At 42.5% G+C, this 14,140-nt stretch overlaps 1 protein-coding gene across 2 annotated transcripts in view; it reads right to left on the minus strand.

The window, feature by feature from the left end:
* macrod1 (mono-ADP ribosylhydrolase 1) overlaps nucleotides 1-14,022 on the minus strand; it is a 93,611-nt gene extending 79,589 nt beyond the window's left edge. The window contains exons 1-3 of one of the 2 annotated variants that reach the window (XM_079167627.1): nucleotides 13,493-14,022; nucleotides 12,671-12,769; nucleotides 12,177-12,284 (exon numbers count right to left, since the gene is read on the minus strand). In XM_079167627.1, the coding sequence (XP_079023753.1) occupies nucleotides 12,177-12,284; nucleotides 12,671-12,769; nucleotides 13,493-13,892 (607 nt within the window). In that variant the 5' untranslated portion in view covers nucleotides 13,893-14,022. The remainder of the gene's footprint in view (nucleotides 1-12,176; nucleotides 12,285-12,670; nucleotides 12,770-13,492) is intronic. The other variant, XM_079167626.1, reaches the window with a different exon arrangement.
* Between the last annotated feature and the right edge of the window lie 118 nt (nucleotides 14,023-14,140).

Genomic DNA, 14,140 nt, shown 5'->3' on the forward strand with positions numbered 1-14,140 from the left:
TTCACCGTCCACTTTCAGCAAACATCAGATACTGTACAAACCGATGCGCTGATTGATCAACCTCTCCGACGGGGCCGGGTCTCACCCGTGGACAATGGCGACAACAGGATAAGTGGATAAATAGTCCCTATAAATAGTCTTGTCATTTCCTCAGCTCTGATAATGCAGCCGGGCCGGCAACATGCTCATCGGGCACCACTTCACAACAACGTCTGATAGATCGCAATTACAAGATGGTAATTCAGTGCAGTGTGTACTCGCTGTACTCTCGTGTCGGGTGTGTGATTATGTGACAAAAGCATCGTCTGATGAGGACATGTGAGCAACAATGCCGGGGCCCTTGTATTTGCTGGTGGAGAGAAGGGAAGAGGACTCTGGGTTAGATTAAAGCCCATTTTGGAGGTTCCAATGATACGCCTTTTGTACTTTGCTCACTAAGCTATGATTGCTAAGATGAGAGAAAGTGGCGGCTTTTTGTCAAGCTGCATTACACTTTATTAAAATAACACTGCCCACAATGGAGGATCATTTTCCCCCAATGTGCTTTTAATTTCCACATCTAATTTCTTCTCATTCCATCTTGTGTGTCTCAGTTCTAGTCAACATCGCTTGCATGGCCGGTTCACTGAAACAGATTTTGGATTCAAATGCCAAAAGTCTAAATTAATAACATCCATCCTCAAGGGTTGATAAACTCATTAAAAACAGCCATTTATCAGGTGATTGTGGACGCACTTAACTTGCTTCTTCAAGTATTCGACCTGAGCAGCCAAGGAGACGAGGACTTTGGAGGCACAGCCAAAGACTTAATGCTCGGCTGATTACTGGCACTAAAGCCAATATTTGGAAAAAGGTGCACTATTATTGTCATAAAGAACTGGGAATGCAAACGATTATTGCTACACTGAGGACTGCATTAAGTGAGAGAGCACAGAAAATTGAACTCTGTCCCACACAAGGGAAGACATACACGTCTGACAGTTGGCCGCTTTACAAACTGCACATTATTGTCACGCTGTCACAACCTCGGAGGACTGGTCACATTTAGCCTGCCATTTTGAACATCAAATGAAGCGCCTGTCGGCTCGTCTGACAGCTTCTGAAACACACTGATTTGAATTTTTCTAAAGCACTGCAGGGACGAACGTGGAAGATTATATTAAAATGATTATGGTGGGATTTTTGCGGCGATCTGTACCAAAAAGGATGTTTTATCAAGTCTGTCGAAAATGACATGTATAGGCCAGGACATGATTTGATAATTGCAGTAAGCCAAGCTACGATTTAAATAAAATCTTGATTGATTGTGCAGCCCCAGTGGTAACGCTAAGTAGGATTTGAACTCTTAACACTGTTTTTTCCATGCCTCACACTATCACTGCAGTTGCTTTTTGTGCCTTTGAGGACAGACTTCGTGCTTATGTTAGCCGATTTCTTGTTAGGTAAGGTTATGCTCTAACCAATCAATAGCAAGCGACGAATCTCTCAGTCCAGTCGACATGGAAGCTATTGTGGCAGTTGGTAGGGAGCAAGAACTAACTTAAGATTGAGGTCTGCAGCCACGGCGGTCATTCAGAACAGATGTAAACATTCCTGTGTACACTTTTGGACCATCTATTTCAGCTGAAATTCCTCGTCGGTCCAGCGTTGAGACGGACCGTCTTTACCATAGAGGGAGCAAGATGGCTAAAGTAAATCCAGCAACAGCTTCTCATACGGAGGATCCTCTCCCGGGCCTAGGAGGAGTCACAACGGTGCACCACAAACCAACACGTTTGATCGTAGCACTTGTCCTGATGACAGAAGCTCTGATGGGCCAAGTGCTGATGATCAAGCTGACTCCTTTCCCTCTTTTACTCCCTCACTCACTCCATCTCCTTCAGTCTCCCACATCGGCCCAATCAGGCTAATGACGCTCGCACTTCCTCCATCCCTTCCTGCTCACTAAAGTGGCAATTGATTGGAGGGGTGGGAAAGCTTTTAACAAGGGAGGGGTGGGAGAGAAATAATTAGCACGAATGAGATTTTCTGCAAACTCCTCCAGTTTGGCTTTTCTTTCTCCGTTTATTTACTGACCCGGACAACATTAGGGATTAACTCTCCAAGGGTATGTTAACTTCTCAATGTCAGTGTGTAAATCAATCTGAAGCTGTAAACTGAGGCCCGTTTGTCTAATGCCAATGTCTCACTCCTCTCGGGTCACATCCCTACGATGATGTCTTAATGGAAGCGGTAAAGAAAAAGGACGGGGAAGGGAGAGGATGAAACTCTGGAGATGTACCATAAAGAATCGTAGCTTTTCTTCCGTCCTCCCACTCAAAATTGAGACACAAACTGGACATCAGAGCATCCCGCGGAAATTCGGGCACTGAACCTTGAAAGCTCAAATTTTTCAGCACACAGAGAGCATTAATGTTGCTGCCCAAATGACCAGTAAAGTGGTCTTTCTGACAGTTGTAACGTAATTAACTCGGACAGATCTAGACTGGAAAAACTAGAGCAGTAGCACTGTCGAAATTCATGCTGCAGCCAATTCACAGAGTCACTGCAGCCTCCAAACTTCGCCCGTGGCAAAGACACAGACACAAGAGGACAGAGTGGACATAACGTGACTTCAGCGCAGTGATGAAAAGTCTGAGATACAAGCGTCTAAGATTCAAGCTAGGAAAAGATCAGGGTTTGTAGTGTGCGTGTTAAGAAACCTCAAAAACGCGCTAAAGAAAACTAGCAGAAATCTACAGCTGAACATTAAATTACGTGTCAGTCACAGACAGTTTTGTGTACTTTTTAAAGTGAATTTGAAGCATATAGACCCCGATTCCTTATATATTAAATACGCCTATAGCCTTTCATTTACATTACCAACAAAAGTGAGCCACTTGAGAGCAATTTTCTGTTCCTTCGTTATGTATTTTTAAATCATAAAGAGGATTAAGTGAAAAACCTCAAAACAAATCGAGAGGAAAATTACTATAGCTTAGATAGGAGCTCTCTTCAGAAGCAATATTACTGTACGGGGACCAAGGTAATTATAGAAAGCACGTCTCTTCAGTGACAGGCTATTCTATTAATATTAAATGTTTTTATTTATTCCACACTAACGGGTCTATAAAGAAACTTTTTTTAATATGCACAGCTTCCTAAAGTCCAGACTTCACTACAGAAGAAAAATATCATATTGAAGCCCATTAATGGTTGAGAGAGTAGCTTTGTTTACACATTAAATGCAGTAACTTAAAGGTCCCGTCACCGCCGTCTGTGGCTGTGAATCTAAGATGAAGCCCAGCGGTTCGACACTACAGAAGTAAAGCGACTTTGCTACAGACTCGAGCCTTTAAGCACGTATTAATGGATTACTCTTTCATTTGATTAACTGAAAATTAATTGGTTACAGTTTAGATAATACCCCAAAATGTCTTTTTCCAGGCTCTGAAATGTGAGGGTTTCCAGCTTTTCTTCGTCTGGCACGATAGGGAACTGAATATTGTTTTTTAGATAAGTGAAGCAGTTTGACAGCTGTCATGATACCAGTTTCTAATATCGGTTATCTTACCCATTGCCTGTTTGCTTGTGGTCATTAGCTCTTCCCATCCTTCTCCACTCACCTGATCGTTACCTGCCCCTCATTCCCCTAATCAGCTCAATCATTAAAGGCCACTTAGGGAATAGATCAGACTCTTGTTTTAGCATCCAGCCCTCCTGTTCCACCTGCCTGCCTACTATTTACTTAAGCACTGTACTTAAAGTGGCAACCTCGAAGATCTTTATTTAAATGAATTAACCTCCTTAGGCAAATAAAAGTAACACAATGACGATCGAGCTCATGGCCTACTCATGAAAGAATTGCAATATTTATGTATTTGGAGTATTATGGACTGGGTGTCCGCGGTGATGAAAAAGTGCTGTATTACAGTTTTTCTCCATTGTATATATATATATATGTTTCAGAATTGTGTGCATATTTCCATTTTTTGTGTTAGTATGCTTAGAAGGTAGAAAGTGTTTGGATGTAGAACTTCCAGAGAGGGTTCAAGGTGGAACCATCACACCATAGAAGGGTTCTCTGTAGAACCTCTCATAGGGTGGAACCTTTCACAGATGGTTCCACTCTAGGTATAACCCTTTATGTTGGGTTCTAGGTTGGTTAAAATTAGCTTCACCTCATCCAGCAACATTTAAAATGTTGCTAACATGATAGTTAATCAGTAATAATAATACTACAATATTACATGATACTATAAGACACTTTAAGTACAATGTTTTATAATAATTGTGTACCTGAGATTTGAAAGCAGGACTTTTACATATGGTGGAGATATTTTTCAGTGGTATTGCTACTTTTACAATCTCAAACAAAGCATTCGGCAGATTAATCAACAATGAAAACAACTGTAAAGGCCAACTGTAGGCTAATATAAAATGTTCTCAATTTGAGAACTAATCTAATTCTGCACTAAAAAACCAGCTGCTACATTTCCCAAAGACATATTTTGCAATAAAAAAAATCATTTTTCATAATCAATATGAACTTTTTAGTATTCTTTGTAGTACTCCATAAGTAGTGGTCCCTGCCTTTGACCCTGCCTATCACTGCCACTGCTTACTGTTGACCCCGCTGATTAAAATCCATACAGATCACACTCAGATGGATTTTACCCACAAACTCTGTTATTGGATTTTGCACAGCAAATCCTCTTTCCACTAAAGATAAAAACGGGTTAACGTCACACGCTGCTCGATGCCCGCCGCTGTATTTTTTCGCGGCTGGTAGAGTGGTGAGGTGATCATGGCGGGGATAAGTTTTGACAGCACATCGTATTTACTCTGAAACCGAGGCAGCATCAGCAAAGCCAATTTGCCTCTGTAAGTGCATGTGTGTGCGGACAGTTGACAGGCATATTGTGAGAACATGTCCATTAGCGCTGCTTCACAAAACACAAAGTCAGCGCAGTGGGGATACTTCTATAGGAACTAGAGCTAAGGAAGTACTGTTACCACGGCAGGGAGAAACAGTGCAGTTCATGAGGGATCGGTGACCCGTTGTGCTCCACAGCAGCAGCATGTGAACCCAATTGACTTTCGAGTAAACAATACAACTCTAAATTAATTCTTACAGAAGTTGAAAGATCGGCTGAGAGGTAGAAAGTTATATTTCATCTTCCTTTAATTCAAGCACTCAATATGCATCAAAACACACACACATAAATACACTCAGGCTCTTTTTATGATATCTGTTTGGAGGTTTTCTCAGAGCACACACACATGTGAAATATCTGTGTGCGATAGCAAACTTGGTGTGACATTTTGCATCTTGTAATATGAGCCTGACCCTAAGAGGAGCTGACAAGAGCTCGAGGGCAGGTGTATGGTAACGGCAGCACAGAGAGTCACAGGGAGCCTGTGGGACCTCAACAGTCTCTGTACTGGGCTTTCCATCAGCTCCTCTGACCCCCGTTACTACCGGGGAGGCTGGGTGGATCACAACAACACGTCCCCCTTGATTAAAACCTTGGATAAGTGACTTGATGAAAAAGTGGCAGCCATCTACAGATGAAATGCAGCCTTGAAAACATTAATTCCTCAGACAGGAGAAAGAAAAAAAAAATGCTACAGCTGGCTACAACATGATTATCCTCTAATAAGTGCTACATGATGTGCATACTTAAAACAAACAGACTATCAACAGCTTAAGCACTGAGACCGGAGTAGATACTGAGGCATTCAAAGTAGATCTGTGACAAAAATCACTTAATCCTTGGCCCGACGCTGTAAAATCCCTTATAAAATGGTTGAGCATGCAAAGACTTCCACACTATGTCCCCTATTACTCCAGTCAAATGAGGAAAATGCAGCGAAGGTGAGATCTGAAAAAAAAAAACATTAACCGCTCTGAAGCAATTTACAACAAGCCAGGCCTGACAATCTTCCATACACATACAAACGGATGTCTGCCAGGCTGATTTTGGCGCTAAGCGGGGCGCTAAGCTCCGTTGAGAAAGCCAGCACAGAATCAGTGAAGCCCTGCAGGAGGAGTGTGCCGCTGTGCCACCGTAGGGTAATGCTCCTGTGAGGGGTTCTACCTGCAGAACCGAGGGGTCGCCTGTTTTATCCTCTTAAAATCACCAAACACGATCACTGAGCACCTCTCTGTCACCTTTCTCCTCCAGCTGTTCTAGTCGATGTCTGTCTGTCTGTCTGCACTCATCCATGCCATCCCGAGGCCGCGGATCCTTCATCCTCGTCATCCTCTATGACCCCCCCAAACCCCACTACAGCTATTGGTCATCATCCACCACAGACTCCTCTGGAATCAATAAAAGATGCTCCTCCGCTGGGTTGAATGTATATTGCACACGAAGGAAGGAAGCATCCGAGCTCAAAAAACACTGATGTTCAATTATTGATGCTCGTCCTACACACCCATCCTCATGTAGAGCATTGTAATAATGAAACGTTAAGTTGACGTTGGAAGGTTTCTGCTGCACTGATGTGTTCAATTCAACTTTTTAACCATTGATTGGTTTCAGATCAGTCAGTCGTTACATTTCATACAAAGTGCCACCTCCGCTAACATTCACAACCTAAAGACATTTAATTGATTGTTACATATGAAAATGAATAAATCCTCACATCTGAGAAGCTTGAATCAGAGAATGTTTGATATTTTTGCTTGAAAAAGGACTATGAAAATAGTTGCCCATTAATTCAACTAATCGATCAATAGATGTATTATTGCAGCTCTAAAAATATATTACAATGCATGTACATTTTACAGGAAAAACTAATAATCAATTAACAAGGAAATAACCAGCAGATTTATTGATAATAAATGTAATTATTTGGAAACTAGATGTGAAAAATTGGAGTTGTCTTCAAGCACAAGACATTTAAATGTTGCAACGCGTTCACAACAGCAGTTTGTGCCACTAAAACAACTGGAGCGAGGCAGCGAGGCGCCATCACTTGACAACTCAAGCACCAGGAGGAACCAACGAGGCAAACATCAAACATCTGTCAGGCAGTCGAGAAGTGCTGTGTGTCATAAGAAGCTATGAAGAGATCCCGAGGAGAAAAACGTTAACACTCTCAGAAAAACCTTCCACGTTCCCAAAACAAACTGCTTCACAGAAGCATGTTGAAAATGTGAGTGAGTGAAACAGAAAAGGAGGAAAAGAAATCCTCCTAACAGTCAATTAAAATTGTGATTTCATGCTTACTGTATTTCCCCTGAAGCAACACAATTCAAAATATGTGAACGTTAGTGCTTATTTATTGATTTAGTGTTTTTTATGTTTAAATAAATATGACAAACAGTTGTATTTTCCCTCACAGTGTTTTATTATACATGCACCTCACCTGAAATAAAGAGCACCTCCTTTAGTGTTAGAAGTTACAGTTTAATGAAATATAATATTATACTCTTTAGGCTTCAGGGGAAACGCAGCAAAGGCCTCATATTTAATGACTGATCGTTGAACGTTCACTTTGCAATAACTAATCAGACCGTATCCAGGCTGAAGTCGGTTTGATAATCACCGGTTATTAGACGAAGTTGGTTTGAAGTTCATTTTTGCCTGCTTCATTGTCACTATTAGATTGGTGCATTTTAAATAAAGCACCTTGTTTTACGGTGTCTTCAGACAAATTCAGGTGTTGCCGAAGGGGCTAATTTTATGATCAGTGTTGTCTCACGTATTCACGAATATGACGCGTTTGTGATGATGTCTCTACGTCATTTGACTTCAAACTTGGACCTTCTTATCGACTTCACATCCAAACTTTCATTACTAGACTCTGATCAGCGAGTTAATCCTGCGAATATCACAAAGCTTCCCAAGTCTCCCGTGAGTCATAACTGGCTTGTTTGTGCTTGGATTCTCTGATAAAAACGCTCGTCCTTGGACCTTTTTAAAAGCCTACGTCACAATGACGTCACACCGACGGTAAAATGGCGCATTCAGTGGAATCTGTAGGTGAGACAAAGTGTTGCTGCACCTACATGTTCTTCCTGTCTGTCAACACAGCGCCTCTGCTATCCTTCCCCTCATCCGTCCAGCTCTCTTTCTAGGTTTCTTATCTGTCAGGAAGTTAGGGTGTAGTCTACAGACACTTGCTCTCACACACATCCTCTCTGCACCCGCAGGCCAGAAAAACTATTGGCTCTAATCTTGTATCTCTCAGCTGTTGCCACGGTGAGTGAGTTTCCAGCGCCAACCAACAGCTTTATCTCTGACCTGCAGAGGGAAACCTGGGAGACCCTATCTCATGTGCACACAAACATGTCGCACACCTGCACTCAAATCACATGCAAAAGTACGCCACTCACACACACCGCGCCTCCAGACGTTGCACCACACACACACACACACACACACACACACACACACACACACTCATAGAACCATGGTTCATGTGCGCTGTCTTATTCTGGCACAAGCAGGTGTAGCTGTGAAAAGGTGTAATCATGCAGAAATACACATATGTAATCTTGTCAACACATCCAAACAAAAGGTGTGAAATGGTTTAGTTCTGACTAATCGCATAATCTCTCTCACACACACACACACACTCTCTCTCTCTCTCTCTCTCGCTCTCTCTCAGCAAGCAGAAATTGTGACGATGACAAGTAGTTGAAGCTCTAAAGACTGAGATAGGACCAGAATATTCTTTATCACTTGACGGTGCACGGCTTAATTTTAGGGACAGTTTTTTATAGTCTAGCCTGAAAGATTTATCAGCACACTTTGCCGCTGCATTTACTCTCATGGACTTTGCTCCACTGGAAAAGAAAGGAAGACTTCACAAAAAATACTGAGAGAACTTACAGTATATGTCAAGTTTTTAAATCTTTTTCAATTACATTTTAACTCTCCGCGGGAAAAAATGAATAGCTTTTAATGTCAAACACGATAAACACGGCGGCGGCTGCAGAGTGCTGGGATGGAAATGAGGAATAAAACTTTTGCGAGTGAAAATGCAGCTCAGTAGAGCTAAGCAAATTTGCATTTAATCAATTTGAAAAAAGGTTTTAATGCAAAGTTAGTTGCAGAGACGTCGTATACACACACACACACACACACACACACACACCAAGAACTCATCACTCCAAAGACATTTCATTGTGCAATCCATCTTAATCAGCTAGCCCATCAGAGACAATATATCCTCCCCTCCATCTCTCTCTCCTTCTCCGGACGGAGTGATTGAGGGGTGTAAAGAGGAGGATGTTTCTGCCTGCCGTCTCCTCCCCCAATGCCTCCCCACCCCACCCTCCTCGCCAGGACGGCTCTTAAGTGCTTGTGGGTTTTTATGTTTGTAGTGTTTTATAGGAGTGGGCAGGAGCCAGGGGCTGTAAAAGTGTGGAAGGAAGGAGGGAGGGATGGGAATGGGGGCGTAGGAAGGGGAGGAGAAGAGGAGGAGAAGGGGGAGGAGTGGAGAGTTACTGTAAATCCGATCTTTATTGAGAGCGACGCAAACGACAAACAGCGGCTGCCCAGCCTCCCTGCAACGTCCTCCTTACCTGATCAATCAGTGCTGACGGAAGGAAGGAAGGAAGGAACGAAGGAAGGAAGGAAGGAAGGAAGGAAGGAGGGAGGGAACAGGGTGGAGCAGCAATTTACTTGGTTTCCACCTGTTCAATCACAGGTCTCCGGTGCTTCTGTGTCTGTATCTGCATGGATCCACATCTACATCAGGTGTAGATGTGGATCCATGCCTACCCGTCTGCCAGTATAGCGTATAATTGGCCGCAGTTGGATTCAATTGAATGTCTGCTGCGTTATGAGCTAAATTATTCTTCAAGGCCTCTCATAGCAGCCAGAAAATAATCCACAACACTCCCCTCCACATGTCAAAAACCACAGGCGCTGATTTGGCTGCTCATGCTTTGCCGTTAGATCTGCAACAGGAGAATAAGCTTGCAAGCTATTTTTTTGTTTTTGTTTTAAATGAGCGTAACTAACCGTCTCTTCTCATAATTGTCGATGTCTGTTTGCTTCTCTCTTTAATTCTAATGTCATATCTTTTTAAGTGCGACCGACATCGCTGAAGGCCTCTTAGTCACTCAGTTAGTCATCGACTGAAAAGGTCAGACGCTTAGTCGACGGAGTGACTACGGAGACAGTCAGCTGGCCAGCAGGTCAGTCGCACAGAGAAGGATGATCGAACTCTGCTGACCGAAAACCCCTTTGTGGGTAGCCTGTACCTGCTTGTTGCCATGGCAATGCAGTCTGAGATTTAAATACTAGCCCGTGTCCTCTCCCCGCCTCTCTTTTATCTCCTTCTTTTCACTCCTCCAGACTCTCCCCTCGATCTCTGTGAGTCGGTGCGCTGAGTGTCTGTCACGCTCCGTCTCGTGTCTCATCTGCCGTTGTGTTGTTGTTTCAGCCTCCCTCCCTCACCTTCCCTCGTCCTCTCTGCTAAATGACACTTTACTGGCCGTTTCCTCTAGTTAATTCCATGCTACTTTGCATCGTGCCACTCTGTAAAAAGCTCTTGTAAAACACACAACGGGACACAAAGTCGCCTCTACGGACACACACGGGACAAATTACAATTACTTACTGTGTACACACACATAATGACTTTAAAATTCACAGGCAGATGCATGAATGCTTGCAAACACACACACACACACACACACACACACACACACACACACACACAGTGATGCCACAAATGAGAGTGAAACATCAACATATTCACTGGATGCTGGCACAGCGTACACCTGCTGACAGTCAGCTGCCAATGCAGATCTATCATTATCTGCTAAAGCCTAATCATCAAGCATCATTTAGGCCTGCCTCACTCTCCACCGATGCACCGTCTGTGCCAATACGCCGATTCAATTTCCCCCAAATGCACAAACAGCCTTGTGGGAAAAGGTCTTCAGTGAATGAACTGGCCTTTGGCTCCATCTAGAGGTCACTGGAAAACGCTCTAATCCCACTGGAAAGCACTGGAAAACAACTGGTGGGAGGAAGTGTGTTATGTGACCAAATAGTATACGTGTCCTTACAAAATGTGATTATATGACTCATTTGATCAAAATGTATGAGGTTAGACTAATACAGTATACATACTGATATAATTAACTTGGTATCATCTTTTGTAATTGTATAACTGGCCGATAGTACAAAGGTTTCTCTGTGGAGAGCCTGAATAATTACATTTCAGTATTAATAGATATGTTTTCCTCATAGGCATTGATATTTCTGCAGAGGATCATTTTAAAAAGACAATTCTCTTCGTTAAAAATGATTTTCTGAACTCAATTCATGTATTTGTTGTTCAGCTGAGACAATTAGTCAATATATCAATTGACGGGAAAATATTTGGCAACAATTTTGATCGACAAGTATAAGTTATAAATTGTTTAAACAAAGAAAAAATTACGAAGACTAATACTTAAAAATGTATATCTTTGGGTTTTGGACGGTCAGTTCAACAAAATAAGTAATTTGAAGAAGAAACGTTGTGCTCTCATAACTTGCAAAGGCCTTTTACACAACTGAAGTCACTTCACCGACAGCTGATTTGACCGAGGAGTTTCTCTTGGCCTTTAAGAATCCCTTCTGGTTATTTCACACAGTTCCTTTTCAAAGCAGTTTATCCATAATCCGTTCAGTACTGAGGCTTCACATTAAAGCCACCTCTGCTTTCAGGTAGCTTTGCCTACTTTTGAAGTTTCCAGGGGAGCCAGTCAGCAAATCCTACCGACTCTAAACCCTTTTAGTGTTCTCGTATTCTTGTGTACTCGCTACTTTTAAGAAAAGTGCACCATGCAAACCTGTTGGTAACCATGTAAAAGCCTGTAGCCGTCCCTCCCACACACTGAGAAAACATCAGAGCCATAATGAGCACAAACCACCCTCACACTTCTTTTGTGCTAAATTTATGTACAGTACATTCACATCGATGCAGCAGGCTGGGCGCTGTATTCACTTTAGCACCAACTTTTTTAAATCTGTAATCCTCCATCTTATTTCATCCCTGGTTGGCTTTCCTCGTCATATTTTACTTGTTACAAAATAAAAAGGAAATAAAATGCTTTATCTGGGTTTTCATTTGACTTGATCATGTGTGAAAATAGATCGTTGGTCACCATGTTGAATGACTAATCTACACACTGGTCCAACGAAAGAAAACACTCAACTCATTCACACCCACACACATACCTGCATTGACAATAGCATCCACCTCCAGCTTGGTGATGTCACCGCTGTAGAGCGAAATCTTCTGGTCCAACTTTTCATTCCTCTGGTAGAGAGGTTGTTCAGAGCCGCCTGATAATGAGACACACATTCAGACTCAGGATGAGTTGTATTTACCTCGTTAACTTGAATATACTGTGTATAATACACTCGAATGGATGGTGGCCGATAAACAACATGGCCTTTTAGTCTTTATTTAACAATTGTGTTGTTTTGTGTGCATCCGATAAAGCTGACATTACATATTAATATATTACATTTTGCATGTGAGTTGCTTCCAGCTCTTTTTATGTTGCTCAATAATTTGGAAATGTTCTTGATGTGATTTGATCAAATATCTGATACCACTAGTGAAAGTATTTATGTGCAGCTGCATCTCTCCGGTTAAGTCTCTGCAGCACTACCACCCAACCCTGAGTGACCTCGACGGTGACTCTGACTGATGTTGGGTGTCTGACCTGCAGTGGGAGTCCACACCGACACGTCGTCCAGTGACACAAAGTTAGACGTCCTGTAGTGCTGACGCCTGTCCTTCACAGACAGAGACAGCAAGGAGTCTGAAAGAGACAATGGACAAAGAGGACAGACAGTAAACATGTCAGCGAGATGAGAAATAAATATTTATTTTTATATATATATATATAATATATTATAGTACACTGAAGGTACTTATTAGTCTTTGTGCAGCTTTCGGGCTTAAGTCCCAGTTTGTTGTTCTATTCATTACAGTCACCAAATATCTGCAACTTCTCAAACGCAATAATTTGCTTGCTGTTCTTCTCATATTATTCTTAAATCAATGTCTATTGTTTTTCAATCTGTAGGTCAACCAAAATATAGTTTATAGCTTTCCCTTTGGGATGTATTATTAATATAAATGACCATTAGCTGAAGCCCAAATGCATTTTCATAAATGCTATAGTGATTTACTATAGCTTTATAAATAATAATATATATTATATAGGGTGCATGCACTATATATGGTGCATGCACTGCATATTGTGAGTTTATGGTGTAGCCTACACTGTAGGCTACTAATGCTACTTTGATATTACAAAAGACAAAATGCTAGAGATCATTTTACTCTTTCAGGTGAAATGTGTGTGGACTTGCTGCTTTGCTGTGATAACTGTTTGGTATCATACATTTTAAGAGCAAACAGTTTCGCTGTCCAACCAACTGTTGGGCATGTGACAGCACACACGTTTCCCTCTTGTTTGTGACAAAGCACACTTTAAAGTCAAACTAAAAATCTCCTCGGCTTGGTTGAACAGTCTCACCCTTGGTTTCCTTCCAGTCTCCCTCAGCGGAGTTCAGGTTAACTTTGCGGGCCATGGCGGTAACTATTCCAGTGTGGAGACACTGGACAAGTGCGACCGTGCTCGCTCCGAGGGCGGCACCGAGGGCTACCTGGCCCAGCCAACCTCTCCTCCCCCGGGGTGAGGAGGAACCGTTACTCTGGCTGGACTTCGTCGCAAACTTTTCAGCTCGGAGGCCACTTGTAATATGGCCGCGGACAGGACTTGTCGCTGGCTTCCCTCCCAGCTGGAGGCTTCCAGGACTTAAAATGTGTTTGAACCTGACACCTGCTCCCTGGAAGTCTGCACAGACTCGCGACAGAGAGCCAGTGCGCAGTGGGGCTCTGATGTATGAAAAGAGAGCAGATATTTGCAGTGCCATGCCTGAATGACGCAGAGGGGGGCAACGGTTCGTGTTACTACGGCTTCTCGGCTCTCAGTGTCGGACACACCGTGGTTAGGTTTCGTTTTCGCTACGAACACACGTTAGTGAAGAACGTTAGTTGGTTCCTAGTTCACATGTGCCATTTTTGTTTTGGACGTTCACATGTGGAATGTACCATTTACAAGGGGTGCAAGGTAGCTGTCGCTAGTTCAATAAAGTTGTGCCAAAAAATGAATAAACGTGCC

This window comes from Pholis gunnellus (genome assembly GCF_910591455.1).
Source record: "Pholis gunnellus genome assembly, chromosome: 10".
NCBI lineage: Eukaryota > Metazoa > Chordata > Actinopteri > Perciformes > Pholidae > Pholis > Pholis gunnellus.